The 27,293-nt window shown below is 52.8% G+C and overlaps 14 protein-coding genes across 14 annotated transcripts; 4 read left to right on the top strand and 10 right to left on the bottom strand.

Annotated features, from left to right (window-relative positions):
* Window positions 1–519: 519 nt before the first annotated feature.
* Window positions 520–1,314, bottom strand: AB675_462 (uncharacterized protein; the record flags this gene model as incomplete). Its single annotated transcript, XM_018144783.1, has 1 exon — window positions 520–1,314. One exon carries the CDS (start codon window positions 1,312–1,314, stop codon window positions 520–522), a length of 795 nt encoding a protein of 264 aa, XP_018005955.1.
* Window positions 1,315–2,190: 876 nt separating this feature from the next.
* Window positions 2,191–3,464, bottom strand: AB675_461 (uncharacterized protein; the record flags this gene model as incomplete). The annotated part of the gene is made up of 2 exons (XM_018144772.1): window positions 2,191–2,963; window positions 3,011–3,464. The coding sequence occupies 2 exons, from the start codon at window positions 3,462–3,464 to the stop codon at window positions 2,191–2,193; spliced, it is 1,227 nt and encodes a 408-aa protein (XP_018005685.1).
* Window positions 3,465–4,173: 709 nt separating this feature from the next.
* Window positions 4,174–4,497, bottom strand: AB675_460 (Cytochrome c oxidase-assembly factor cox-23, mitochondrial; the record flags this gene model as incomplete). The annotated part of the gene is made up of 1 exon (XM_018144761.1): window positions 4,174–4,497. One exon carries the CDS (start codon window positions 4,495–4,497, stop codon window positions 4,174–4,176), a length of 324 nt encoding a protein of 107 aa, XP_018005407.1.
* A 431-nt stretch (window positions 4,498–4,928) lies between these two features.
* AB675_459 (putative exopolyphosphatase) lies at window positions 4,929–6,191 on the bottom strand (the record flags this gene model as incomplete). The annotated part of the gene is made up of 1 exon (XM_018144749.1): window positions 4,929–6,191. The coding sequence occupies one exon, from the start codon at window positions 6,189–6,191 to the stop codon at window positions 4,929–4,931; it is 1,263 nt and encodes a 420-aa protein (XP_018005567.1).
* A 797-nt stretch (window positions 6,192–6,988) lies between these two features.
* AB675_458 (putative mRNA-splicing protein ubp10) lies at window positions 6,989–8,731 on the bottom strand (the record flags this gene model as incomplete). The annotated part of the gene is made up of 1 exon (XM_018144738.1): window positions 6,989–8,731. The coding sequence occupies one exon, from the start codon at window positions 8,729–8,731 to the stop codon at window positions 6,989–6,991; it is 1,743 nt and encodes a 580-aa protein (XP_018005473.1).
* A 401-nt stretch (window positions 8,732–9,132) lies between these two features.
* Window positions 9,133–10,155, bottom strand: AB675_457 (Reticulon-4-interacting protein 1, mitochondrial; the record flags this gene model as incomplete). The annotated part of the gene is made up of 1 exon (XM_018144728.1): window positions 9,133–10,155. One exon carries the CDS (start codon window positions 10,153–10,155, stop codon window positions 9,133–9,135), a length of 1,023 nt encoding a protein of 340 aa, XP_018005852.1.
* A 391-nt stretch (window positions 10,156–10,546) lies between these two features.
* AB675_456 (Protein FMP32, mitochondrial) lies at window positions 10,547–11,370 on the bottom strand (the record flags this gene model as incomplete). The annotated part of the gene is made up of 2 exons (XM_018144717.1): window positions 10,547–11,148; window positions 11,199–11,370. 2 exons carry the CDS (start codon window positions 11,368–11,370, stop codon window positions 10,547–10,549), a joined length of 774 nt encoding a protein of 257 aa, XP_018005750.1.
* Window positions 11,371–11,755: 385 nt separating this feature from the next.
* AB675_455 (uncharacterized protein) lies at window positions 11,756–13,922 on the top strand (the record flags this gene model as incomplete). The annotated part of the gene is made up of 3 exons (XM_018144707.1): window positions 11,756–11,875; window positions 12,512–12,797; window positions 12,847–13,922. The coding sequence occupies 3 exons, from the start codon at window positions 11,756–11,758 to the stop codon at window positions 13,920–13,922; spliced, it is 1,482 nt and encodes a 493-aa protein (XP_018006031.1).
* Window positions 13,923–14,677: 755 nt separating this feature from the next.
* Window positions 14,678–15,646, top strand: AB675_454 (uncharacterized protein; the record flags this gene model as incomplete). The annotated part of the gene is made up of 1 exon (XM_018144696.1): window positions 14,678–15,646. The coding sequence occupies one exon, from the start codon at window positions 14,678–14,680 to the stop codon at window positions 15,644–15,646; it is 969 nt and encodes a 322-aa protein (XP_018005934.1).
* A 940-nt stretch (window positions 15,647–16,586) lies between these two features.
* On the bottom strand, window positions 16,587–17,363 carry AB675_453 (Acyl-protein thioesterase 1; the record flags this gene model as incomplete). Its single annotated transcript, XM_018144685.1, has 1 exon — window positions 16,587–17,363. The coding sequence occupies one exon, from the start codon at window positions 17,361–17,363 to the stop codon at window positions 16,587–16,589; it is 777 nt and encodes a 258-aa protein (XP_018005676.1).
* Window positions 17,364–18,394: 1,031 nt separating this feature from the next.
* AB675_452 (Gamma-glutamyltranspeptidase 2) lies at window positions 18,395–20,161 on the top strand (the record flags this gene model as incomplete). The annotated part of the gene is made up of 2 exons (XM_018144674.1): window positions 18,395–18,586; window positions 18,635–20,161. The coding sequence occupies 2 exons, from the start codon at window positions 18,395–18,397 to the stop codon at window positions 20,159–20,161; spliced, it is 1,719 nt and encodes a 572-aa protein (XP_018006046.1).
* Window positions 20,162–20,370: 209 nt separating this feature from the next.
* Window positions 20,371–22,143, bottom strand: AB675_451 (putative transporter; the record flags this gene model as incomplete). Its single annotated transcript, XM_018144663.1, has 3 exons — window positions 20,371–20,491; window positions 20,549–21,761; window positions 21,879–22,143. The coding sequence occupies 3 exons, from the start codon at window positions 22,141–22,143 to the stop codon at window positions 20,371–20,373; spliced, it is 1,599 nt and encodes a 532-aa protein (XP_018005569.1).
* A 1,481-nt stretch (window positions 22,144–23,624) lies between these two features.
* On the top strand, window positions 23,625–25,492 carry AB675_450 (uncharacterized protein; the record flags this gene model as incomplete). Its single annotated transcript, XM_018144652.1, has 2 exons — window positions 23,625–23,871; window positions 24,495–25,492. The coding sequence occupies 2 exons, from the start codon at window positions 23,625–23,627 to the stop codon at window positions 25,490–25,492; spliced, it is 1,245 nt and encodes a 414-aa protein (XP_018005563.1).
* An 826-nt stretch (window positions 25,493–26,318) lies between these two features.
* Window positions 26,319–26,810, bottom strand: AB675_449 (uncharacterized protein; the record flags this gene model as incomplete). The annotated part of the gene is made up of 2 exons (XM_018144640.1): window positions 26,319–26,516; window positions 26,574–26,810. 2 exons carry the CDS (start codon window positions 26,808–26,810, stop codon window positions 26,319–26,321), a joined length of 435 nt encoding a protein of 144 aa, XP_018005918.1.
* Window positions 26,811–27,293: the final 483 nt, after the last annotated feature.

Here is a 27,293-nt window from a genome sequence, read left to right as displayed (position 1 = left end):
TGACACGACTTTTACTTGGTCAACGGCAAGTGCATGCGTCCTTCCTGACCAGGGATTTAACGATGCGACACGATGAATCTTTCGTACATCTTCTGGCCGCCTGCACAACAGGGAGACCTCTGAGGAGTCAGTCAACAGTTTGGATGGCTCTTTCCTTCGAGTAAGATCATTGCTAGATCAACGGCAAGGGCATACAGGCATCCTCAGTTCCCAGCGCCCTCCCTGGCTGGAACGATCACGATAGATCATTCCTGACCGCTAACGCTCAGATGCAGCTCAACTCAAAATCCCTCCTGTACCAGCGAACTACCGTTAAATCTTCAGCGTCCTCCTAACCTAGAACCCGTCAATATGTTGGTCGATGGCCCCATTGCTGAAACTACTCCCGGTGCAAGCTCTACCAATGTTCACCGAGCTATGATGATCTGGTCCATGCATACCTCCGTTCGATTTTCCGCCTTTCGCCATGCTGGAATGACCCACCGGAGTCTGAACGTCTCCTACCGATCACTCACCTATTTACCGGTCTCCCTCCCCACCAAAGTGCAAGTTCCTTGCATTCGCCCCGGGCGGAGGACTCTTGTCATCCGGCTTGATTCCCCATCCCACTGGACTGTCCTTGTTATTACCATCAAAAGTCTGGCCCCTGATATAGCACTTATAGCTCGAAGGACCCGATGCGGTCTTTCGGTCATTCTTACTGAATGGGTCCTTGAACCACATGGAATTCAGGGTTGAGTCCTGCCAGGGCCCTGCCTCAAACACCGCCATGCCCGGCGGCGGTAGGACTGTTGCGGGTGAGTTGGGCAAGTAGGTCCCACTGTCACTTTTGTAGTCATAGACACAGTTGTTTGTCCAGAAGAGCACACAGTTGACGTTTCGGCCAGGCCACCAACCCGCGCGTTCATTCGCAAGAGCGTGGTTATCAGTCAAAAGCTGCACGCAGGGCCCGCGACCAGGCGCAGAGCTCTTGGGCCAGACCTTGACGCCAGCTGGTTTAGTCGTTGGGTCTTCTGACAAGACGTTCTTGTCCTGGTAGCATGTGGTATTTGCGGATGCCTTGTTGCCGGCAATCCAGAAGCCGCTCAAGTTATTGTCATACCGTGCGCAAAAGTTAAGCCATTTGTCTTCGTTATAGCGAGGGATCATAACGGTTGGGTTGAGGTCGAGACCGCTCTTAGGATCTTTGACGCCGCCGCGGTAGGTGTAGTCTTGGGGCATATAAGGGATCACGTTCGTCGAGGCTTGCGTTGGGGAGCTGTATGTCAGGCTCACCAAGGTGAGTAGCCGGTAGGCGGTGGGAAGGGTTAGCATCTGGTCGGATTTGTGTGTGATGAGCTGTGATACGAGAATCGGCGAACGAATTCACCTGTTTCCGTTTCGCAGACATCATGTATGTACACGGATTGTCATTTATGGTCAGAGTGGGTGGGACGTGCGCACAACAATGGGCTGCCGACCGAGCTCTTGCGTCCTATTATTGGCAGAGAACAAAGACCTTCGACATCGACTTTGACCTGGTCGGTAGAGTGCTTCCCGTAGATGTCAAGCTCTCGAGGATTCAGCATGGAACAAAGGAAAACGAGGTGCCAACAAAGCTCGGAGGCTTAGTCGAGTGGCCTAGGACAAGTTCACTGTTTCCACTGTGGTCCAACCTTGGAATGATGTTCGCACGTCGTGATTCCAGGGACATACTTCAACCATCATACATGCTCGTGATCAACTCGATGTGTGGTGCTGGGATCGGCGCGGAGCAGTTGCGCTGAATAGCTTTTGGTTTTAGAGGCGTCAATTGCAAAGAGACCACTTGAGAATGCCGCACTCATTTTCACAGCACAGGGAGACCACTGGGGCAAATGACGTTCGGTCGTCTTTCTTCAAGTGCAATCACTGCCTTTACAGACAGATTCCATCACAATTGCCGTCCCTTTCGACAGCCGAAAGATCACCTGTCCTAATGGACATAACTAGACCTTGGTCCACCTGCGGACGCAGTCTAAAGTCTCCAACGCCAGGGTCTTAATAGTCAAAAGTCTGACCAGGTCTGTCTGTCAATGCGCTTGACGGTCCAGTGTTCCATCCGACGTCGTGTCAGATCTCATGCGTTGACGCTGTGCTCATCCAACTGTCTGCCCAGCTGCAGCTTCGCGACTCTATCTTGACTTCTTAGGCACTTGCAAGTCTCCGTGTTCAGAAATCAACATTCAGCACGATCACCCCGTCATTGGGATTGCGCAGCACCTCAAAGCCCTCAAACTCTTTGTCCTTCAATGGTATTTTCTGCCATTGCCCCTTGCGACCTTCCTTTCTCAATTCGTCCAGGGATCGTCGACCACCATTTCCGAAGACATATGTGACATGACTTCCTGGGTAAGCTTGGCGTCCAGAACGTTGCTCCACGGCGACAACAAAGTCCTTTGCTGTCGATGCTTTCTCCGCAAAATTCTGCATTCCGCCGATGAGAGTGTCGGCCATGTCTTTCAACGCTTTCATCTGGTCCTCCTTCCGCATCTTCAGCATCTTCGCCACAGAATAATTGTGCTTGCTGAGCCAGGTGTCGAATCTTATCTCCATATCATCGACCACCATGCGCTGATTGCCGAGAATAGCGTCTGAGACAGGATCACTAGTGAGCAGCTGTATTTTGTCTCGCGGGCCTCTCAATTTTCCTCTCTTGTGACCAAAATTCTCCTGGAAAGCGACAGATTGGATGTAGCAGTCAGCGTAAGTGTCCCACCCCAAGACCGGGTCGTGGACACCAAATTGCGCGCCTGCGATGTCGACGGCGTACACTGGGCCTCCTCTGACGGTGACTTTGAGGACCACATGGGGATTCTTGAGCTGTGGGGGTTGCGGGAAACCATGTACCATGACCTCAGGAGGAGAGCCTCTATCAGGCATCTCGATCCTACGAGTGCAATTTTTGAAGTCGATCTTGAGTTCTCTGATGCTTTGATATGTGCCTATTGTAAGTAAGCGCAGTGCTACAAAGTAGAAGAACATGACCTACCTTCAAGCAGCTTCTCTAGGAAATGATGCATCCAGCCAACCGCATCATCACAAGCGAAATGAGCGAGCACAGCTTCTTGATCCCTTGGGTCAGGAATCAGCTCGTCGGGGAATGGGAGTGTGATATTTGAGCCGTAGGCGCCTTCGCGGATGACGATCTTTTCCGGAGTTATTGTAATGTTTTTGATAGCAATGTCGAAGAAAGCTTTGCGGAAGCCATAGAAGACGCTCTGAACGGACTTGACACTTCTGTAGAGGTTGTTGACTCGCCGGATTCGAAGACATTTGGTTTTGTGTTCCACCCAGTCGGCTGCTTGACAGCTCTTGCTACAGTACCGGGTTTTAGCTTGACATCCTCGCTCTTCGTCGTATTCACATGCCGAGCAGTGCAAAGTTGAAGTTGAGCCGCATTTGACGCAGACCGAGTGATCGCTGTCCTCAGCATTCGCCGCCATGGTTTTTCACTTGCCGGGGTAAGTGGTGAAAACCTGCGGGTCGACGACACTTTCGTGCGAATGTCGAGAGTTGCAAGGGAAGAGGAGATGTGCGATCGAGGAGCAGAAGATGTGGTTCGTATTGAATATCGTAAATTGTGCGCCTCCGTTTGTTTGCCCATCGGCTCCACATTGGCAAGGCAACGAATCCATCACTTCACTTCGTCTGCTTGCAGCTCAGGTGACTTTGAGAGCAAAGTGATCTGCTCGCAGAGGTTGTTGTTGTCGCTGGCGGAATTTGCGTCCAGCATAGTTGAGAAGCACTCGTCCCACAACATCGACTGGCTCGTCCTTACCACATCCTGTTTGGGCAGTACATGGTGCTCGTTACAGATTTCGAGTGTCCTGTGAACTAGCTTCGACGACCATTGCGAGCGTTCTCCGGCTTCGGTGAGTATAGTGCCTGCCCATGCCCTGGTCTCCTGTACCATTGCGCATCACACTCGGATCTTTCGAAGTTCAGTCGCGAGCGAATCATCTGCAAGCCGTCAACGAGCGGCGACCGAAAGCCTCGTTGTCCTGTGGTGTTCATGCAGCAGTCACATACAGCAACGACCACCAGCCCAAGCGAAGGCCCCAGGCACACCGAACACGCCCAAACCATGACCATCGCCGATCTCACACACAGACACCTCTTCTAGAAGCTCACACAGAACCCGCACCACCTCCATCAACCGTCCTTCCCCTCCTCTGTCTCCGTCCCAGCCTCCCTCAAAACCCCAAACCGCCTCCTCGTAGTCCACTCCTTCTTGCAATCCCGATACGCCTGAAAGTAATCCTGACACATATCCTTATCCCCACCGTTCCGGTGCAAACACCGTATGCTCTTGTTCGCAAAGTCCTGGCACGGGTCGTAGTACTTTGAGTGGCTCTTGTTGTTGAACTTCGACGCGCTGTCGGCGTTCCAGGCCTGTTTGGGGTCGTCCGGGTTGCTGTGGTTGTCCGGGCGGGAGACGGGGAGGCGGGCTGTTTTCGCGTCGATTTGGGACGCCATGTTCTGTGGGGTGTGTTTTGGTAGATGGGGTGGTGGCAGTGTTGGAGGACTGGTGTTGTTCGGTGGCTTTGAGAGCGACGGGGGTTTATTGATGGGCTGCTGGAAGGGATTGAAAAAGGACTAGACTTCTTTCATGAAGGACCGTCGTCTGGTGTGAGATGTGTACAGACGTCGGCACAGTTCATCATCAATTGCTCATCGAAAGTCGTTGATGCGGACAAGAAGTTGGAGAAGCTCCTGGAGACGCCGGATGACAGCTGACACTTCACAAGACCGGGTAATCATGGTTCATCTGTCACCGGATGACGTCTAGCGCAAACCGGCTGACACGACAGTGACTGAGCACGCTGAGGCACAGGACCTCGTTTCGCGAGAACATACAACACATACTTCATGCCGATAACCCGATAGGAAAGATGTCTTCTGTTGATCTACTTCCACGCCATCACAGCCTTTTCAATGATCGGCCGAACGATCTTCCTCCCTGCATCTTCATTCTCATGCGTCCACACCATCTGTCTCTTCCCAAGCTCATCCGCCCGGTGCCATTTTTTCAAGTTGACATTGAGCTCCTTACTTTCCTCAATAGCTTTGTAGACGGTACGGAACAGATCATCAGCCTGTTCTTCATCAATCCGCACATCGCTGCGCACATTGAGAACGATCTCTCGAACCTTCTTCTTCTTCCCATCCTTGTCCTTGATCTTGTGCTTATTCAACGCAACGCTGATGTCGATGCCAATCTGCGCAGTCCAAGCTGCTTCGATGGCAAACCAGTCGAATAGAGCCCCAAATTCCGTCTTTTTGATCTGCTCGTCAAGAGAGAATGGAATCGAAGCAAATCCAACGTTCACAGTCGGTGTACGAGGTGATGGCGTGTCGACCAAATCACTCTTGAAGTCTCTGCGAAGAAGGTCGCGCACAGTCATTGCATCAAGGTCCTTCTTGGCGTCCTTTAGCTCCTTGGTGAGCTTCTCGATTTGGTGATCGAAATCGCGGTCCCGCCAGTTGCTGCGCTTGAAAATCCTTTTCGCCGTCTTGACGTCCTCGTCTGTGCCTTCTTCCAAGCCCTTCGAGTCAATGGCGATGGCACCCAAGATCAGCTCGAGGAGCTCATGCGGCATGTGATACTCCTCTGGTAGGGCTTCAAGCTCGTCGAGCATTTGACGGGCTACGATGGTCGTGCAGCTTGCCACTTTTTCGAAGATACGTGGCTTGGCATCTGGGCCCGCGCCGCTATCGACGTGGTGATCGAAGATCGAGAGAATAGGGGCGTCACGCCACTTCCTCACGGGAGCTGGATGGTCGACCAGTATGATGCCTTGGATCTCGCGGGCCAAGTTCTCTGGGTCCTCCGGAAGCTCATCAAGGGTCAGGAGGTCGCTATGTCCCGTACTCATCTGCGACTTGTCAAGAGCTAGCTTGTTCTCCGGCCGGAGATCCAGTGCATCCGTAGGGGTCTGTAGCAGAGCAATGGCTTTCTTGGGGTTCGATGTGTTCATTGTAGAGTGCTCCAGATGATAAGCCCAAGTCAGTGCCGCGGTCATGCTGTCAAGGTCGCCGCCTTCGTTGCCTTGGACGAATATCCATTCCGAAGCTCGTCCTGCTTCCCAGTCAATTAAGAACTCCTTCTTAGTTGCCCGGCTCCATTCACTGAAATGTCCAACCCCGGTTTCTATGCCATTGAATGGCATGACCGGGGATGGCCTGAGGACGGCTTGATCTGGCAGACTTGCTGCATACGTCATTGGGAGCAGTATGCCACTCCAAATGATACTTGACCGCAGCATCGCGGCTCTGGCGACTAGGCTGTTCAGGCGGTCCAGCTCAAAAGCTTCGCGATCGTTCACAATAAAGGCCGACAGCCGCTCTGGAGGGAGCGACGAGATAAATGACTGAGGGCCGCTGGAACTGTAAAGAGCGACGATGACCTATGGAATGCATGGATAGAGCGGAAAGAGAGTCAATATGGCGTAGTGACGTTTGTTTCACGTCGACGAAGCCTGTTTCAGGACAGAGCTTGGCCTGGGAATGTAGGCTTTGTACGAGACCGGATGACATGGTTACGACTAGTCTCACGCAAGACCGGTTGACCAGGTAGATTCTTTTGAGACCGGATGACCGTGATTCAACTGGCGACGCTGTAAACGCCTACTCAAGGACCATCGAGTCTGAATATTGACGAAAAAAGGTTCTGTGGGGCTGTGGTCCTTTGTAAGGTTCTTCTTCACCTGATCATCAACAGACACGATAGAGCACAGCGCCGCTGTGCATCCCGCAATTGGGCGGACGATCGACCCTTGATCCACAGCCTGAGTTTCATCCGGGAATATATTCATAGCCACAGGCTGACTTACTAGACATCTCATTGAAAGCTACTCTTTTTCGTAACCCGCCCCAATTCATGTCATTGATGAATTATGCGCAGCAAGACGTCGTAACGAAGTCCACTGCCCTCCCGCTGATATCGGTTACCCAGACACACATACTTCTATGCCCTCGCCTTTCCATTGCCCACTCCATTCGTCGTGCCATTCGCACCTTTCGACTTCTCCTTCCTCCTCTCCCAGATCATCAGATACCCTTCTCGAGTGAATAATGTCTCCGCCTCAGCTCGTTCGACAAACAGATCCTGAATCTCTACCCACTCCGGCAGGTCACTCCGCTGTGAGTTGGCTACAGCCTTATCCCGAAGTTGGACCTTCCACGCGACTTTGTCGCCTTCACCACCCACCGCCTTGTTCGCAGCATCCGCAGCATTCGAATCCTCACCTCCTCCAGTCGCGACATTGATCGTGTCGAGGATGATATTCGCCACCAGCTCGTAGTATATAGGCTCTCCTGGAGGATAGATGGACGGATTCGGCTCGACGAAAGGCGACATATCCAGCCCGATGGGAGACGGAAACGTCACAATCGTGGGATTCCGCTCCGACACGAATTTGTTGATGCTGAAGCGCTTTATGTGGAACATTAGGAACGGCGGAAGTGGGTGCAATAATCGATGGCGGACGCGATGTGCCTGTCGCTCGGACGCTTGTATCCCGTTGTACTTCTGCAGCAAAGATGTCAACGGAACATGTGGGATGATGTTCTTGTCCTCTACCGCGTCTCTGAAGAGCGGCGTGGGTGGCAGATCTAGTGTCAAGATCATGTATGGAGTGGTGTTGATGGAGATGTTGGAGGACTCCTCGAATCGCAATCGATCGCCTGTAGCATCCGATTTTGCTGTGATGGCCTGCGATTCGAGCCGTAGCTTCCCTTGGAATGCCAGTTGTATTATCGAGGACATCGGCTTCGTCTTGGACCCGCCTAATGTGAGATGAAGGTTGTTCAGGAACCAGGACAGGAATTCGACCGGGTCTGATTGTTGTGTGAGTGTGAACTTCTTTGATGACCGTAAGGCAATCTCCTGTAGTAGTTCATGTGGGGAGACATGATTTCTGAATGCTTTTGGATTCCATATCTTCCGTACCATCGTGCTGAACCTGACCGGTAGTTGCGGTGATGTTGGTGAAAATTTGTTTAGCAGAAAGAAGTTTCGCAAGGGCGCGACGTGTGAGAGCGCTTGTACGACGACGTTCAGGTAGTCGTTCGCTTTTATGTTGTTCATACCAATGTATCCTGGCCGGTACCTTTTGTTGGACAGCTCAACAGCTTCCTTGGGCACCTTGTCCAGTTTTCGGACCTCCTCTTCGTCGAATTTTGGGTCCACGACGTACTTGATGTCCTCTAAACTCTTGTTGTGCACCTCGTAGCCTTCCGGCAGGACATAGACCTTCTTCGTCTCCATATTGATGTAGACATGATGGTCAACTTCGAGCGCGTGGAAGTATGCATGTGACTTCGGACCTCGTCCTTGGAAGTATTTGCCGCAGACTAAACATGCATACACGTTGATGTTGGACAGTGTCACCGAGCATAACTTTTCGAAGTCGAAGTCCAGTACTGATCGGTTGATTGTGTCGAGGTACAGGTCGCTGTAACCCTCGAGCGGCGCATTCTGTCGGAGAGCCGCGCCGCCAGCGACGTCTTCACCACCGGTCCCCTCATCCTCGTCGGTGTCAGCATCCTCGTTTTCAGCGCTGTGGCCCTGCGTGGTCTCGTAGTCTGGCGGAGGTGGTGGAGGAATGGGGAGTGCCTCGTCGACAACTTCTTCCACCCTCGCCTTCTTATTAGCTGGCGACGCGATCGCAACAGAGTCTAGTGGCTCTTCTGATCTTCGCTTGGCCATACTTTACGCTCGAGCCATGCGCATGAGCGACCGTAAAGAACTGCGACGGTTACCAAATATTTGTTGCGTGCAGGCAAAAGTTGGAGATGTGGGGAGAAGGCAGAAACACGGGTATCACTGTGGCATAATTGAAGACAATACTTCGGACTGGAGTCATTGCTCTACTGACGTTCTTCGATTCGGGCAAACTACAAGGTCGTCAGGAGTAATCGAATGAAAGGAGATCAGAGCGCATATGACGGGAGGAATGAACCACAGCTGCACGAATTTGGGAGCCGCGACATTACTGCCTGCTACTTTGAAGGACTAGGTCAGTCGTTGTATGAGAAAAGTGCCGGTCGTAGTACAACATTAGCATATCTTTGATCTGGCTCGTTCTTGCCTTAGAAGACTGCCAGGCTCTACCCGTGGAGCTCCACGACGACTTTGCCCCTGGCTCGACCCGTGTCCATCCTCTCGAATGCCTCTTTCGCTCGGCCGAAGTCGAAGGTGCTGTCGATGATAATTTCGTCGTCCCCTTTCAGCTTCGCGCACTCCTCCAGATATTCTTTCTTCGCATCAAGAATGATGCACTCGTACGAGTTTCCGAGGCCAAGGTAGCCGAACAACCACCTAAGATACATCTTCGGATGTGTGTAATACAACGCACTGCCGCCAATGGTCGCTCTGCTTGTTTTGTCACCAACGATAGTGACATACTGCGGCGCAAGACCAATGCAGTCCGTGCCTCCCACACAGTCGATGATCGCATTTGGCTGGAACCTCCTGACTGCATCAACGACAGCAGTAGGCGATGTGGTGTAGTCCACCACCTCGTCGGCCCCCAATCCTTTCACGAATTCCACATTCCGACCGGAACACGAGGACAGCACCCTCCAGCCTCTCTCGTGTGCAATCCGTACTGTGTACAGACCTGTGCTTGAGCTGCCCCCGAGTACCACAATGCGATTGTCGGACGCAGTCGCTGCCTTCATATAGGGCACTGCCTTTTCGATTGAAGTCCTTGCTGTGAGCCAGACCAGCGGCAGACTTGCTGCTTGCTTCCAGTCCATATGTTCAGGCTTTGGGATGATACAGGATGTTTTCACATCGACGCTCGCAACCTGTGTCAGGAAGCCTGTGGTTTTGAAATCCATGGAGATGCCCATAACCTCGTCTCCTTTTGCATACCCACTGTCTGATGCTGCAGCAAGGACAATGCCGGAGAAGTCACGACTTGGAATTTTTGGTGCATTGAGGCCTGGCAAAGAGTTGAGAGGCACGTTCATCAACTGGATATCCACGGGATTCAATGCGGTGGCCTTCACCTCTACTAGGATGTGCCCGGAAGCAGGTGCTGCCGGGAGTTCCGTCTCGCCCAAGTGCAGTGTCTGCGGATAGCCCGCTTTGGTGTAGATCCATGATCGCACCTTGCTGTTTGCCATCTTGTGCTGCTTGAGTAGCCGGTTATCGTGTGAATTCGCCTTGTTGCTTGATGAGTCTGCCGAGGTTCCCTCCGCGAATCTTGATGCTTGCACTAAATGTTACTAGTAATTTAGGTACATTGCGGAGCAGTGACGTATACACCGGATGAGCAGAACCGCTGCCAAGACGAGATTGGACCGCGCTCAAATTCAACCGATGTCGGCGGTTCGTACACCAACCGTGAGACATGTTGACCAGAGGTTGCCGGATTGGTGATGACGCTTCGAAGCGTGTGCCCAAGTAGTCTACATCAGAAGACGCCAGGCGCCCAATATCAGAGCGGCTGTACCGGTACATACGCCCCTGTCGCGTTGATCAGCAATCGTTCGAAGGCAAATAGAAACACTTACATCAACCACTGCACCGTAGAGAACTTGACAGCTCAATACGCTCCCGCAAGCTGGCTACTTCCTGTTCAATTCGAGCCTCTGTTTCCTTAATTCGGTTCTCTTGAGTGCTTGCCTCTTCTCTGATTCTCCCTTTCTCCAGATTGAGATCCAGCCGAACGCTAGCTTGAGTGCGTCCAATCTCGTCTCGAAGCCTGGAGTTCAGCTTGGCCAGATCACTTGTCAATCGCTCATGGCTTGATCTGGTAAGCTGGGCTTCTGTGCTGTCGGCATTGGAGAGTTCACTGCGCAATTTCGCAAAGTCGACCTTCTGTGTATACGTGCTGCGTTCGGCGTCCTCTTTCAACACCATTGTGCGTGTGAGGTTCTGGATCGATTCTTCTATAACATCGTTCAGCACGCGCATCATAGCCACGGCTTGTTCCTCCGAGAAGCCCTCGCCACGGAGTCGTTGCACAAATTTGAGCGTGTCAAAGTGGTGGTCTTTCTTTCGAACAATTGTCGTCGAGAACGCTCGTCGCGCATTTCTACTCGCCGCAACATAGACACCATTATGTCGGATAGCGTCTCGCCCAGAAGTTGTAGCTGCGGTCGCCGTTGTTGCGTCTGCGGCTTGGAGTGCGGTGTTGTACTTTGTCGAATGCTGCGAGGTATACTTTGCGCAATTTGTCCGCTGCTGAACGGTCTAGTCTGCGCTATGCTACTACCCTGCGTGATTGCTCGTAGCGCATGTCTTTGTGGAGGATTGATCTGGGTCGTGGCACTTGTCCAGGAAAGACGAGGTAGGAGGAATCGAGGTATCTCTGTCAACGGGCGTGGCTTCGCCATGTTGCTCTGTACGGATTTGGATTGTATGAAGCGTAGAATGGTGTGATGGCACTGAGGTCAAAAGGCAACGCTGAGGCCTGAAACCTGCAGTGTCCCTCATCAGCCGTACCTTGCTCGTGATGTGAGGCCGGATTTCTCCGATGCTCAGTCTCCACGTGACCAGCTTGGCATCAACCTCACGTTGACCAAGAGGAGCTCAAACTCCTTCTGGTTGACTCGGACTCCGGGTAGAGGGTTTGCCTCGCCGTATTCAACCTCGCGCGATCTGTAGAGCGGCTCGCGGGACAATCTACGGGCTCACGGCGCTTTGATTTAGATTATCATGCATTAGGGGCAACAGGCTCGGAATGATCGTTCACAGCTCTCTGGCGGTGGCACATGTATCATGGACACGCAGAAGCCCGTGGCCACTCAGTATAGTATGTTGGGTACCAAGATGAGGTTTACGAAGCATCGGCTGCTCTTGGTAGGAGTCTGCTTGAGCGCCTGGACCGCCCACTTCCAGGTCGGTGTACACTGTGTACAGTGTGGTATCGAAACCACACGCAGATGTTGTACGGACTGTCAAATGGGAGCTGAGCTGAGCTTCGCGTACCATCATCACACAGAGTCTATCAGGCCAGACCCACCGTTTCTATCGCGGCTTCCTTAAGGTCTTTGCCAAGCCAAAAGGCGCTAGAGCATGTCATTCTCAAGGCAAACACTGTGCTCAACTTGGAACGGACTTGAAGTCTGGAAGTGAATTGTGCACAGCCTCTCATACCTTTCCAATTTTCGTGATTGGCAGTCCTCTGCCTTGTTCCTTCGCAAGAGCTGGCTATGAAAGTCTGACGATCAACCTGCGGTGCCGGTCCTTCAAACATAGTGTCAACATCGTCCCCTGGCGGCGACATAGAGCCGCAGAGCCCTGTCGAAACAGAAGTAAGAATCCTTCGAATGCTTGACTTGTTCTCACTGAGTGTGACAGCACTAGCCGACGCTGACATCTCCCGCGATGGAACTCGAAGCTTATCCAGCGCTGGGTGATGCCTTGCGCGAGGCTAGCGACAACGCTGAACTGCTAGACAGAATGCTCTTCTCGCCCAGCTTCATGCATGACGGCCAGGCCCAGCCTTTCTAATTCACCTGCGCAACCACTCAGGAGCGACTCGTGGCAAAATATCTACCTGCATCGCAACTCAACATTGAAGGGCGTGGTCAAGGCTTCATCCTCGTTGAGGAGACAAGCGGCTCTAGCAAATTTGAAGCAGCGTTGCTTATACGTTCACATCGGATCAGGTGTCGCTACTATGCTGCTTTCCGCTCTACATCGAAGCTTCCAGACCAAGAAGCAGAAATCTACAACCTCCCTGACCGTGGCACTTCTTCCGCGTACCACTACGCAGAAGCATCAGGCTGTATCAATGTGAAGCGTGAGTCCGACGAAGGTATCGCTCGTTACCTCGATGACCCTTTGACATAGCTGACATGATTCAGACCAACCTCGCATCAACAATGAGCCTGGAACCAGACCCAGCGCGTTACGGTCACCACCTTTGTTCTTCCCGCCGCCCAAGAATCCATTGTTTAAGAAAAGCACGCCCAGCCAACATACCCACGAAAAAGGCGCAAGTGCTGCGGTGCCAGCGCTTCCACAGCGGCGGGAAACTCGCTTACCAAGCTTCGCGCAGCTGTTCGACTCATCCAGCAACGACGTTGACAAGGCTATCGCTGAAAGCTCGTCAGCGCAACATCACAACCCACAAAACGTCAATGTCGTGAATCGTCGGGCGCACGCCGCTATTCAGCACCCGGTCGTCACAGGCCCGCCAGAGTCCTCAAGTCCTCGTCCTAACGCAACGAAGCGCAAGGCCAGCTTAGCAGACACTATGCACTGTCCACCGCACAAGGTTGCTTGTATTGGTCTCGACAGCGCTTCGGTGGACTCAGCATCCATCGAAGAACTCAACACTGCTTTTGCGCGACCGATCTTTCTGCAAGGCTCGTCCCACCTCATCACCGACAGACCCGGAAGGTGGCCCTCAACACTCGCCCCAACAACGCCGGGCGAGACTGTTTCTGTGGAAACTACTAGCGCGAATCCCATCATCGGCTCGATAAGTCCCTCCGCTTCTTCACCACCGCACAACCAGACTGCTGCCGCAGATGCCCGCAAGAGCAGCGGTGGTAGTGTGGCAGTCCCTGCATCCGTACCCAAGCAGACCGAGATGCGGACAGAAGTCATCAAGATCAACTTCCTCGACGCAGACGGAGCTACCGTTCGCAATTCAACTTGGAGTCAGTGCGGAGACCCGGAGATGTTTTGGAACAATGCCTTGACCGCCTATCCCCTCCTGACCAGAGAGGATCTCGAGCGGTCAGTGCTCAACATTGCTGTCAAGCGGGGCCTCATGTGGTTTGCGGATTTTCGCATCATGAAACCTGTTCACGAGGACTTCGATAGATTGTCGACGGAAGTCGAGAAGCACTACTGGAGGATGATGCGCATCGCAGGCGAGATTCTCAGTATGCACAGACACCAGGGACTCACCGTGAATGTTAGCTTGGTTTGATCAAATGTCCATGGGCGGTCCGGGAAGACTCGCAAGGATCGAATTCGCCGAGTACTGAACGCAACTGCAGACAATACATTACGCACAGCTCGCATGCACACCGGCCACCCACGGGTGACCAAAGGTCACTGACGACGCGCAAATTTTGGAAGGAAACACGTCTCCTGCAGAGAGACAAGCAATATTCTAGAACTACGATGGGTAGAATCGATGTTTCCAGTATGGAGAGGACTGAGAGAAGCCCGCTTTGTCGGCACTGGACAAAGAGCACACCACAAAACAGATTTGAGGATTAGAAAGTGAAGTAACATGCCTTGTCCCACAGATCGTATCTTTCCTTTCACCTAGCGCCTTGTGGTTGCCCTGTGAGTCTAAGGACTCCTGAACCGCCTGACCTGTCCAGGAAGGATTCCGGCGGAAATGAGTCGACTTGTTTGAGCACATCTGGTCGAAAATGAAGTAAGAGCAACTTCGACTCGCTGCTAGCCGGCATTGCTTGTGCGAAATCCTGCGGGTACGGTTCATCCTTAGCTTGTTCGTCGAACTTCCCAGCCGGGTCTGCCGCTGCACCCATGGAGCAGCGACTGCATGCGCTTCTGACGCCTACACGGGAGATCCAAGTTACGCTAAACGACCGCAATGGACTCGAAACGAATGACACTGTTCTCCCGCTTCAACCAGTCTTTGTTGAACCTAATATTCGACCCCACTCATGAAAGGGGTTCTTCCTCAGCTCCATCGACTGTGCTGACAACATGGCAAGCAAAACACAGATGGTCGTGTTAAGAGTGCCAAAAGACAAGCTTGCAGCCATTGCGGGCATAACGCTGCCGACTTCAACAGCAGAGGCGACCTCAATCAACGCCGAGATCCGGGAGCGTAGCTTGCGCATAGTCGACGACGGTGGCAGATATAGCGGCTCTGGCAAAGACGACACCTCTGAGCACGATCCCACACCTGGCAAACAGCCTATCTGTGATGGTGAGTTGGGCCAGACTCCAGCCCTTCGCATCCGCGGTCGCCGGCGTCACAACGACGACAATGTCCCCTCGATATTGCGCAAACCCACGAAACGCCGCGCTACACAAGGTCAATCTCTCTTCCACAGGGTTAGTAAACTAGCATTGCTGACGATGACCACAGAACGTCGTTGTAGGACCGTGACGCATGGTCGGCGGAAGCGGAAACGTGTGGCAAGCGACAACGCCTTCTCTGACAATAAAAGTGACAGCGGATCTACTCAAAGGACCGAGGGTCTACCAAAGCGTCACCAAGCGGCGGCCATAGGCTTGGCACCTGCGGGCAGCGTCAATGCACTTCTTGTAGACAAGCCGGCCGAAAATGTTGGCCAAACCATCGCCCCAGCCGACAAGAACGTTGCGATAAGACAGTGGCTGGTGGTTCTCGCGGAGAACTACAGCGGGCAGGAGTTTGCGGGCATGCCAAAGAGCAGTGCAAACTCCGTCGTGTCGAAGCTTCCTTCAACCTGCAACGATCGGCCTAGGATTCGCCGCAGGGACCCGGCTTCGATTCGGTCAGAGTCCATAGATACCCAGGCAATGGATCAGCTCTGGGATCTTTTGGAGTCATTCTATGCAGACTCAGTCGCCCAAGCTGATGTTGGGAAGTTCCTGTGGAACTCTCGAATGTTCTTGCATCAATTCGAGGCCGCCCTTGCTCGTACCGAAAAGGGCTGGGGATTGATACTGAGGGATCTGGACTGATTCGGATCTACCAGCCTTCTCCTGGCTTTTGTTGAGATCCAAGAGTGGGATGGACAGAGAGGTTAGTGGAGCTCATGGCTCAGATCGAGCAGCACGATGCGTGCCAGATGGACGAGACAGTCCCAGCCATTAAGCACGTGAATGAAGGCCAAACGGACGATGGAGAGTTAGCTTGTAGACAACCATGGGCAGCATGAGACCACGGCGTCGCCTGTGGGATCGTGGAAGGACGCGAGCAAGATGCCGAAATACCATATGAAGTGCAGCAATTCAAGTCAGAGAGCGAAATGCTAGAAGGGTTGTCGTCCAATGCATGTGCATCGTGATTGCTGCAGACGGACAACCCCACGCCAAGTGCGGACCCGGTCACTGCTCAACTTGAAGGTGAGGCGGTCGCCTAAGAGTATCAATCTCACCCTCCCATCTACACCCTACAGTTGCCACGGACAACTGTTCAAGTCGCACATCCAACTATCGCGCGCACAAAGCTCCTCTAAACATCCTCCAAAAGCCTCCAGCTCAATCACTATGTCCCACAATGGCTGCCCCAAGTGCGGTGCGACTATCAGCGCGGGCAAGAAGTGCAATTCCTGCGGCGCTGTGAGTATACCCATGATTGATTGCACGTGGAAACATTGTTCCTGACTCGAGATAATAGACCTGCCCACGCTAAGGACAAGGCTACAAACGCTATCTCTCCGCCGATAGAAGCATTGTGAAAGCGCCTGATGGAAGGCGGCTAAGGATTTGCGTGTGCGCTGCCCAACGACTGATGAGTGACGAATGACGAATCCAGCGAGCATTGCAAGCGCATGGAAGCCGCGCAACTATGACGAGCTGGCACCAATCTTTTCTGCTGAGACATTCTATCATGAATGAGTAGTAATTGAAACAATATGCTCTATGTTCTTCCTCCGGTCATCTAATTGATGAGTAACGCTCACGGCGGCACTACCCGACTCAGAAAACCCAAGAGATCTCGAAGCAACTTGTTGTTCGTGCTGTGGCCCATCCCGTCATACAGATGCTCTTCCAGATTTTGCTCGTCAATCCACTTACACAGCTCCTCCTTCCCTTGCGTGAACAGCCTTGTTGGCACAAGTACGTCCTTGTTGCCATGAATATAGAACCACTGCATACCGTCGCCCTTGTCATCCCTCGCAATGTTTGCCTCATCCCTCAGATCAGCAATTCTGCTCGCCAGCGGAAAGTACCCGCTCAGACAACACGTCCCACAAACGTTCTCCCTCTGTTGCCCCGTCAAACCCCACACCAGACTAACCGCACAGCCCTGACTGAAGCCGCCGACCACGATTCTGCCAGGCTCGACACCTCGATCTATTTCCGCCTGTACCAGCTCGTCTACAACTCGACAGCTTGCGAGTATTCCTTGCTCGTCGTCTGCATCGTCATGCTCTGCCGCTTCCACCAGTGTACTTTCGTCGGCCTCGCCAGGCACACGAGGTTTCAGCGGGTTGGGCAGGGCTTTCGGTAAATACCACGCGCGATTCATGGTCTCGCGGTTGAATGGAGCATTGGGCAGCACCCATCGCAGATAGGGCAGTTTCTTGTAGAACTGGAACTGTTGGGCGAGACCTTGTGGCAGGCCCTCGGCATCGTCTCCATAGCCATGCAGGAAGATCAAGGAAGCTGGGCGACCGGCGGACTGATCTTGAGGGTCGAGGACGTGCGGTGGTGGGTGATCGTGGTCGGTCATGGCGGAGTTTAGGTGGTACGCCCTCTGCGTTTCAACGGGTTACAAGATCTCCTCTAGAAGAACCTGGACATCATCGAGAACACAATAGAGACGCGATCATGCGGGCTGCAAGCCTACCTTACATGAGACTGGCGGTATCGGTACCACATACAGCGCCGGACGAAAGCAACGCAAAGCAAGACGCCTCGATTGCTGCATGTCATCAGCTTTGCGGGGAAGAAGGCAGCCCGGATTTCGGCAATCCAGTCTCTTTGAACGCTTTCTAGTCTTGTCGTCGATTCTGTACCATATCAATCTGCGAAGCGTCCTGGACCAAGCACCTTGGGCTCGCGCGTCACCACCGTCGTCCTTCAATGGGAACGACAGAAACGTGGCAGCGAATCAAGCTTGCAACGTCCTCATTCGTTTTCTGCGGTGTTATCTCTTATCGATCGCCTTTCAAGCCCCGCGCCCATATCCGCCAAGGGCGCAAAAGCTTCTATAGGTTGGACTTGCTTGCCTCGGCTTTCTTGTCGATCATCCTCCAATATCGCGTTCCTTATCAATGGAATCGCCCTACCATGACACACTGCAAATAGATGAACGGCAATCATGTTGCGTCGGAAAAGTGCCCGCCGCAGCAAAGTTGGAAGCCGATCCCCGATGGCTTGTCTGTCGTCTGCGATCACGCCTTCGCCCTCACATCTTGCGTTTCTCTTGTCACCCACAACTGGCAATTCAACGGTCCTTCTCAACCCCTAAAGCGAATACGGTGATCTACCACAAAGTACCCCGCTTCTAGACGTCATTCTGTACGTCAAGCTCGCGTGCTAACCGTGAAGTCGCTTGACGAGCTTGTTTATCCAACCAAGATCTGCGAATCAAGTTGTAAAGCCCCGACGGGGTCGCACCAGGAACGGGCTTGGGAGCTCGTGGGTGTAGGACCTGTGCCTGGAATAGAGCTAGAGGTAGGGTGGCTGGTTGCTGGAAATATGCAAAGGTGTCCTCGTTCACTCTACCCGTTCTCGGGCTTGCTGGCGCATGCACTTGCAATGGCGTTCCTTCTGAAAATCGCCCTTGCGGTGTCGCCACTCGTGGTGCAAGCCGGGGCCAAGCCCATGGCCCTGCCAGCTATGCAGTATAGGCAAGAGCCCGACCATCTCGGAGCTGTCGCAAGCGAGAGCGAGATCTGTAGCAATATTGGCATAGACTTGCTCAAAGCAGGTGGAAACGCTGCTGATGCTGTAAGTGATGCTTGCCAGTGAGACGAGAGCAGCCACTGATACGCCAAGCTTGTTGGCACTGTCTTTTGCATAGGAGTCGTTGGCATGTACCACTCAGGCATAGGTGGCGGTGGGTTTATGACAGTCCGCCTGCCAAATGGCACGTATGAGCAGATCGACTTCCGAGAAACAGCACCAGCTGCAGCATACGAAGACATGTATACGAACAATACGGACGCTTCCATATTCGGGGGCCTGGCCAGCGGCGTACCTGGAGAGCTTAGAGGTCTGGAGTATTTGCACGAGAACTACGGTGTGCTGCCATGGGCAGAAGTCATGGCGCCAGCCATTAAGGTTGCTCGCGAAGGTTGGACTGTCAACGATGATCTGGTTCGCTACATGGCGTCGGCGAACGCCTCAGCCAATATTCCCAATTTCCTCTCCGAGGTTCCAACATGGGCAATCGACTTTGCGCCAAATGGAACACTGGTCCAGCTGAACGACACAATCACAAGGAAGCGATATGGCGATACTCTCCAGAAGATCGCTGATGATGGCGCTGACGTCTTCTACACTGGGGTTATGGCAGAGGCGATGATTCAAGCGCTCCAGGCAGAAAATGGCACCATGACTATGGAGGACTTGGCCAACTACTCGGCGATTGTTGCGCCGGCCATCAACATCACGTATCGCGGTTACAATCTCTTCGCCTCCGATGCACCATCATCGGGTGCTGTGGCTCTCAGCGTTATGAAGATCCTAGAAGGATACCCACCTTTTGCAAGTGATGGCTCTCTCAACCTAAGCACACACCACACCGACGAAGCCATGCGCTTTGCCTATGGAGCGCGAGCCGATCTCGGCGATCCAGACTTCGTCGCGAATCTGACTCGCTATCAATCTGAGATGATTTCGAGTGCATACGCCTCAGAAGTGCGCGGCAGAATTTCCGACAAGCAGTCCTTCAATGTATCGTACTACGATCCTGACGGTCTGGAATCGCTGGAAACCCCAGGCACTAGCCACGTTACCACAGCAGACGCATCGGGCATGGCGATTACCCTCACAACAACCGTCAACCTTCTCTTCGGGTCCAATCTCATGGTTCCCGAAACAGGCGTGATCATGAACAACGAAATGAACGACTTCTCCATACCAGGCAGCTCCAATGCTTTCGGCTACGTGCCCTCCCCAGCGAACTATGTCCGCCCAGGAAAACGCCCCTTGTCATCTATCACACCCATCATCGTCGAACACGCTTCTAACAACACCCTCTACTTCGTCATCGGTGCAGCTGGCGGCTCACGAATCATTACCGCAACGATACAGAATCTTCTGCATGTACTAGATCAGAACATGACGGCGCCGGAGGCCTTGCTTCAGCCGCGACTGCACGATCAGCTGACGCCCAATCAGGTCACTTTTGAATATGCTTACAATAATGAGACAGTGGCTTTCATGAAGAGCTTGGGACACAATGTGACCTGGGTCGCGCCGGGACAGAGTGGGGCTCAGGGGATCAGAGTGCTGCCGAATGGGACTTTTGAGGCGGCGGGCGAGCCTAGGCAGAAGAACTCGGGCGGATTCGCTGTATAAATTTTGAGTTGATTTTATATGATATCTAGATGGAGGTGCTAATCTCATGTCCGATTTTCGCTTTCGAGTTTCCTAATCAAGTAATCCCCTTGATTGACGCCGCGCTGTGATAAATACTGATGCTGATGCTGATGCTGCTGCTGCCGTTCAGCGGCGCTAAGAAAGAGTTATGTTTATCTGACGCCTCCAGCTTGCTGAGAGAAGCTCGCTTAGAAATTGACCTGAAATCGAGGATGTGTCCTGATGTACTCGCCCTTCCAGTAGAAGAGAACGGTCACTGGAATCATAGTAATGGCTATGAAGCCAAGGACAGAGTTGCCCCACCCGAGACTGCTCGTTCGTTAGTTTTGTGCTCTGGCCTTTAAAATTTCAATGGCGATTACTTACCCAAGTGTACTATACATCTTCGGTCCGGCAAGCGGCAGAAAAGCACCTACCAAGCTTCGCAGCACCGTGTTAGCGGCGATAGCGCTGGCAGCATACACGGTGAATGAGTCGACAAAGTAAGTCTGGATACACATGAACATGGCAATAGTGCTCAGTCCAAAAATTGCTGTGCCTATGATCGGCACGATCCAATGCGCATGTTTCTCCGCGGACCAGCCATACCAGAACAATCCAATTGGTAGTAAGAAGCTTGCGGGTATGAGTGGCGGCAGACGATATTCGGGCTTCATGACACCTCCGTGCTTAGCAGTCATCCGCTTGACTAGCTTGTCAGACATGCTGCCGAAGACGCCCAGACCAAGCAGCGATCCTACGCCGACACCCAAGAAGGTCAGGCCGACGGTGCCCTGGGAGAAGTGGTAGACACCTTCGAAGACGAGGGTGAATGTGGTGAACAAGAGGTATAAGTAGCCGTAGACGATAGCCATGTAGACAGAGAAGATTAGGATGGTTGGGCTGAGGAATAGCATCTTCGTCGGACGCACGATCGCGCGAATGAAATATTCTTTCTTGGTGAGATCGGTCGCAAGCTTCGATCGGAGATCGGGATTGTTTGTTTCCTTGCGCAGGCGGGCGGTTCGGCGTTCCAGCAGCACGGGCTCATATGTTTCTCGCATAAGGAAGAACGCTGCCGTTGTCAATACTCCTGCTGCAATTGTAATGAGCCAGAACACCCAGCGCCAGCCAGCGGCTTCAGACAAGAACCCTCCAACTACAGGGCCAATCACAGGGCCGAAGAGTGGTCCTAGTGCAAAGAGGGCCATGGCGCCTCCTCGCTCTTCCTGGTTGAAAGTGTCCGCTATCGAACCTCCGCCTATTGTGATCGGACAGGAGCCAGCGAGACCAGCAAACAGTCGGAAGACCAGAAGCGCTCCAACATTCGGAGATAGAGCGCACGCCATGGTCCAGATGACGAAGAGAACGTTGTTGACGTGGTATACAGGCAATCGGCCATAGACCTCTGACATAGGAGCGATCACTAGTGGTCCTATCGCGTATCCCAGGATGTAGATGGAAACAATGAATGAGCCGATCATTTCATCATTGGTATTGAATTCGCGCATGACGAGCGGCACGCCCGGAGCAACCATTGATGAAGCGAGCGGCGTGAGGAAACAAATGGAAGAGACCATCGCCATATTGCCCCATTTCTCTGCGCGAGACGTCAGCAGACTATCATGCAGATGAACTTGGTGTACGGCAATGGAGCATGGGTCCAAAGGTTATCAACTTCCTTCTAGTTCCTGCACATGTCCGTTTGCGTACTTACTTTTCTTGGTCCAGTTATGAGGTCGATTTGGGTCGTCGGTCCCGTCCCAAGTAACGATATTCGGATCTGATGAAGGCTCGGCGGCGGCCTCTTTGTCGGCTTCAGTCAGCGTATCCGGCTGTGAGCCAGCCTCGACGTCATTGTTGTGTCCTGTCTGAGATTCGCGCTGCTCCATTCGAGAGCTTTCTGACTTCGATTCTTCTGACAGCGATTGCTCGAGCTGCTTCTCGTCGGAAGCGACAGTCGACGTGACCTTGGCTGCCATTGTGCAGCGCTCGTGGTGACCAGGCTGTCCGGGTGTCTGTGACAGTATTGATTGAGTTGCAGTCTTTCGTCCGAAATCTTGGCCGGACAATACGGCTGCAAATAAAGGCCGATTTACCTTACCAGCAGTAGCAGGGCTTGCCAGTCCCGTTGTCGGATATCAGGAACGCGGTGAATATCGTCAAGGTGAGGATCAGCTGTTCCAGGGTCACCACAGACTGCTGATGTATACTGAACGAAGAAATGTCGAGAAGTCGTGGTCGTCACAAAGGAGAGGTTGATGCCCGCTTGCTATAGTATAGTATACGCGATTCCCCACCTGCGAAGTTTGTTCGGCTGTGGGCGTGCCGAGTTGATGCAAGCACTTTGTTTCGATTCGCTGACCTCTAGAGCAAGACCTGCAGTGCCTGGGGAAAGGGGACATCCGGGATTCTGGGGGTTCGTAATTGCTTAGGACCACTGCTCTCGCTATCAGCAAAAGCTGTATTTCGACGAGTGTCGAAGTTGTCAGAGTGCGCTTCTTCAGGGACTAACGATGCGACTGAAATCACATCGTTGCATTCGTCTCAACGCGTAGATGGCATCAAAGACAACCGCATTTAGCTTAATTCCGGGCTAACAATCAGCTCGAAGGGGAGGGTACTTGCCGACTGTCTGGTTTGTGCGGTTGTGCACCTGCACAATTGGCTTGTGCTGGGCGGCTCATTTCTGAGTCGCAACGAGCCCCACATGGTCAGGGACTCGGCCCCGAACCCGGACATCGAGCTTCAAACAGTGGTCATTCATGAGAATAGCCTTGTGTCTAACAAATGCCCGCTCCTAGAGCTCGATCGTGTGAAGTACACGCCGTGATCATACCGCAAGTTGTTGACTTGAGTCGACCAACGTCAGCTTAAGCTCATGGACCTGATAGTAAGCATGCCAATACATCTGATCTGATCTGATTCCGGGGCGCGGAAATAGCCGTTTCGACATGGGCAGGGCAGATGGGGTCAATGCTGTGAATGCCATCTTAGGCATAATTCTGCTTTCAAACGCTTCCGTGGCCTGTCCGAAGTGCTTCGTCAGCGTTAAGCTTGATGAGATGTTTGGCATCTACGCTCGCCAGCGTGACTCGCGTCGCTGTTGTAGAGTTGTGTCACCGTATCACAGGACTCATTTTGACGCGTTACCGGCCACAGTTGTGTTCGGCTTCGGTCCAGGTCGTTCTGAGGGCTCGAGTTTTGTCCACATCAAGTGAACTGCTAGGTGACATATCTCGACTTGGGCAACTGGCAAGCGCAGCCCAAGCTGCACTGCATCGGCGCAGAATGTTCAGTTGTTGTCGGCAGGAGCTATCGTTGTGCGAAAGGAAGGAGTGGCGGCCGCCCTGAGTACAGGTAACGGTTTCAAGGATCACCTTTTCCACTCTCATCCTCCGCCACCGGGACGCCATCTTGGATAACTGGCAGCTCGGCGGCCCGCGTTGTGCGACAAGATATAATGTCGTCCGTGGCGTCCTCGATACAGCCCCTTCCAGACCACGTTCGATCACAGATCACGTCCACTATCGAGATCAGGTCTCTACTTGACGTCGCCGAGCACTTGTTTCGCAACTCCCTTGACGCCAATGCACGCGTCGTTCGCGTCCAGATTGATTTCGAGAAAGGCTACTGTAGTGTGACAGACGACGGAGATGGCATTGAAGCCACCGAATATCAACCAGGCAGCTTTTTGGCTCAAGAGCATTGTACGTCCCGGAGCAGCGAAGCCGGCTGTTATGGCAAGCATGGACAAGCTCTGGCATCGATCGCGGCGCTTTCATTGCTTTCGATCACGTCTAGTCAAAGAGATCAGCGCGCGCACAGATTGACGCTATGCTACGGAAAGCGACTGTCCTCTGGACCTGCCTCGTCAGACGCTGGGGGCGATTGTCAATCTTCAGGCACGCAAGTCGTAGTGCATAATCTGTTCGGTAACTTTCCAGTCCGTTTCAAAGCTCAAGCGCTGGCATGCAGTAACGCTGGAGAAATCGATAGGCAGTTCCTCCTGCTTCAACGAAGAATCACTGCTTATGTCTTAGCTGGGTCCAGCTCTGTTGCAATCTATCTGGAGGTTCGCGGAAAGTCCCTGAGCTACCGTCACAAACCAGATGTACTGCAACGTCCGCGACAGTATTTCACGAGCGGTTGGATTCATCATATACTGACCCAGACCGGTTTCTTCCAAGCCTCAGATGTCTCGAGCTGGAGGATAGCCTCAGCCAAAGCTGGCAGAGTCTTCATCCGTTTGGCATTTCTCACGAGCCTTTACCCTCAAGGCAATGTCAATTTATCACTTTTGGTCGGACGCCCGTTCATGCTGATGGTCCAGGCAAAGCGTTCTTTGACCTGATCAATGATATCTTTGAAACTTCTGGCTTCGAGAACGATACCGTGGTGGAAGACGCGAAATGGGCCGAGCTTCCTCGGGAACGGTTTGCGCGTCACCCAGGTACGAAGCAGCGACAAAGCTCATCCGAGCGCGTCGATCGATGGTCGGCCTTCTATCTCAGAATCGACCGTCACGATGATCAAGCGGCTTCCGACGCCTTGCAAAATAATTTGTCTTTTGATAATGGCAGCGAGATGCAGCAGATTATTGCATTATTGGGGCTGCTGCTGAAGAGATCTCTCGGACGAAGAAGACCGACAATCGTTCAAGATGTGTCGCAGTCGTTGGCAAGGGAAAGCCCGGACAAGGTCAAAGCGGAGCTTTTTGATTCATTCAAGAGGACTAAAAGTGCGTTCCCAACTTCAGACATAGGTCTGGCCGATGGGTTGCCGTTCGTGCGTGATATGCGACCAAGCAAGACCAACGTGTTCGAGGCTGATGTTGAACTTCTTCTGGCCGACATCGAACTAGACGAGGACCTATTCGTATGCTCCGCATCCACAGATGATGGCGCAAAGGCAACTTCTCAGTCACCAGGTTTGGAAGGACAGGCTGCTAGCGATACTGTCTGCTGGACCAACCCGAAGACTGGAAAACTGGTCAGGTACAATGACAATAGCTTTGTCGTTGATACGTTGGGCCATGATGTTCAAGTAAGCGAGTCCGAGCACGAGTGCTGTGATCATGAGCCCAGGAAGAGCCATAGGCGGTGGCAACAGCCAGCAATTGATCGCAAAGCGCTGGCGCAGAGGTTGAAGAAATGGCCCTCGCAGACGTTTGCCTCGCGGACGCACAATGTACTCGATACAATTACATTCGATGGCGAAGAAGCCCCTCCCCAACTCTTGGCAGACCAACAGTGGGTCGACGAGGACATGGTCGCGCAGGATCTTGCCAAGCTCGGGTCTTACGCCAAGTCGACCAGAAATTCATCTTAGCAATGATGCGAGAGGAAGCGCCCACAGGAGCTCTCGTCGTGCTGGTTGATCAGCATGCTGCGGATGAACGAGTCAAGGTCGAACAGCTATATCGCGAGCTGTGCGCTGCCCAGACTGTACCTCTGGCTAAACCCATTCATATCGACATCGACAACAGGGAGCTTGAGTTGCTAGAGTCTGCTCGGCAACGTTTCAGCCGATGGGGTATACTGTATCAGCGGAGTCAGATCTCTGAGACTGTACTCCGTATCACGCATTTGCCACAGCTGATCGCTGAGCGCTGCAGACAGGAGCCCAAGGTACTGATTGACCTCATCCGAGAAGAGGTCTGGGCAGAGCACGATACGAGGCTTCGTTTCGCGACAAGACCGAAGGCATCGCTTCTTGATCAGATCGCGGTTTGCCCAGGTGGACTGATCGAAATGATCAACTCCAGAGCTTGCAGAAGCGCGATCATGTTCAACGATGTGTTGGACATAAAACAGTGCGAGATACTACTGAAAGACCTCTCGAAATGCATTCTACCTTTTCAGTGTGTCCATGGACGACCGAGCGTGACTGTACTGACCAGGCTTGGTTCGTCAGGGTTCGGGACTGCTTTGGATACAAGCAAACCACTATTCAAGGACGCGTTCGAGAATTGGCTATGAGCTCTGGGCAAAGATGATGGATAAGGTAGACTTGGATACTCAAGGCAACCTCTAGTTGACAAAGTCTACTTCAAGTTCGCTTCCCGAATTTGATTTCAATTCATTGCTATCCCACTGAACGCCGTCGTAAGCTAGATGCTGTCAAGACTTCCCACTAAAAAAGCACTACCCGCTCATCAAGCAGGAGCCTTTATCGAAGTCCATGGGAGACCCGCCTGCTTGACCTTGGCTTCCAAGACCTTCAAGAACTTGTTTGTGTCGTCAGATACCGGGTTGATGTCGCTCTCGTCCATCAAATGTCGGTAACGACCGTCCGAGCCTCTACCCACAATGCAGGGGTAGTCGTAATGACTCTTCTCAACGTATTTCTTCAGCTAAGTAAATGTGTCAGTGCTTGGAGAGGCTTCACGGTGGATAAAGGGTTGGCATACGTCAGCTGGGACGTGGTCGTAATGAAGCTGTTGAACTGTGCCGGGAATCAATTTCTTCGCAGCTTGCCACTCTGGCTTCTCGTCCTCCGAGTCTAATGAGCCGCCATGCGTCAAGTCAGAGGCGGCACAGGCGGAGGAGTGCTCGGCGGTGGTGCTTAAACGGCGGAAGCCATAGCCAAGTTTGCCGAGGAAGGAGGTGCTGTTGTTGTAGATAATGAAGAGTTCAAGGTCGGGCATGCTGCTGTCAAATGTGGTATGTAGGTCGGTTGACACGAAGATCTTCGAAGCGATGGACGTGTTGAATTTGTATGAGTATCAAGGGAAGAGCAAAATTGTACCTCATATGTCCACACAAAGTGGGAATGTGGTCAACGACTTACCTCGCGCCACATCATTGCTCGGCACGCTAGAAAAGAGCGCAACTCATTTAGAGATACAGTTGAGGCTGTAAAGCGGAGAGGCTCAGTAGAGGGGAATTGGACATGCACAGCTTTTCTTGGGAAGGCTCATTGGTCAAAATGGTGACCGCGGGAGATCCATCACGAGAGTTGAGTCCCTTGAGCCCCAGTCGGAAGCATTGCCAAGCAGTGGGAGTTTCTTGTCCTTAGGAAGCTTGCGCAATGAGTTCTTGTCGCTCTGGGCTTTTGTCTACATTGAGATCAGGTTTTTCGCGCTCTCTATAAGGTGGGCTTGGTACATATACAAGCAGTGCGACAAGTC

This window comes from Cyphellophora attinorum (assembly GCF_001299255.1).
Source record: "Cyphellophora attinorum strain CBS 131958 chromosome Unknown Contig1, whole genome shotgun sequence".
In the NCBI taxonomy this organism is placed as follows: domain Eukaryota; kingdom Fungi; phylum Ascomycota; class Eurotiomycetes; order Chaetothyriales; family Cyphellophoraceae; genus Cyphellophora; species Cyphellophora attinorum.
The sequence above is the reverse complement of the archived record's forward strand: the minus strand, read 5'-3'. Positions and strand labels throughout refer to the sequence as shown.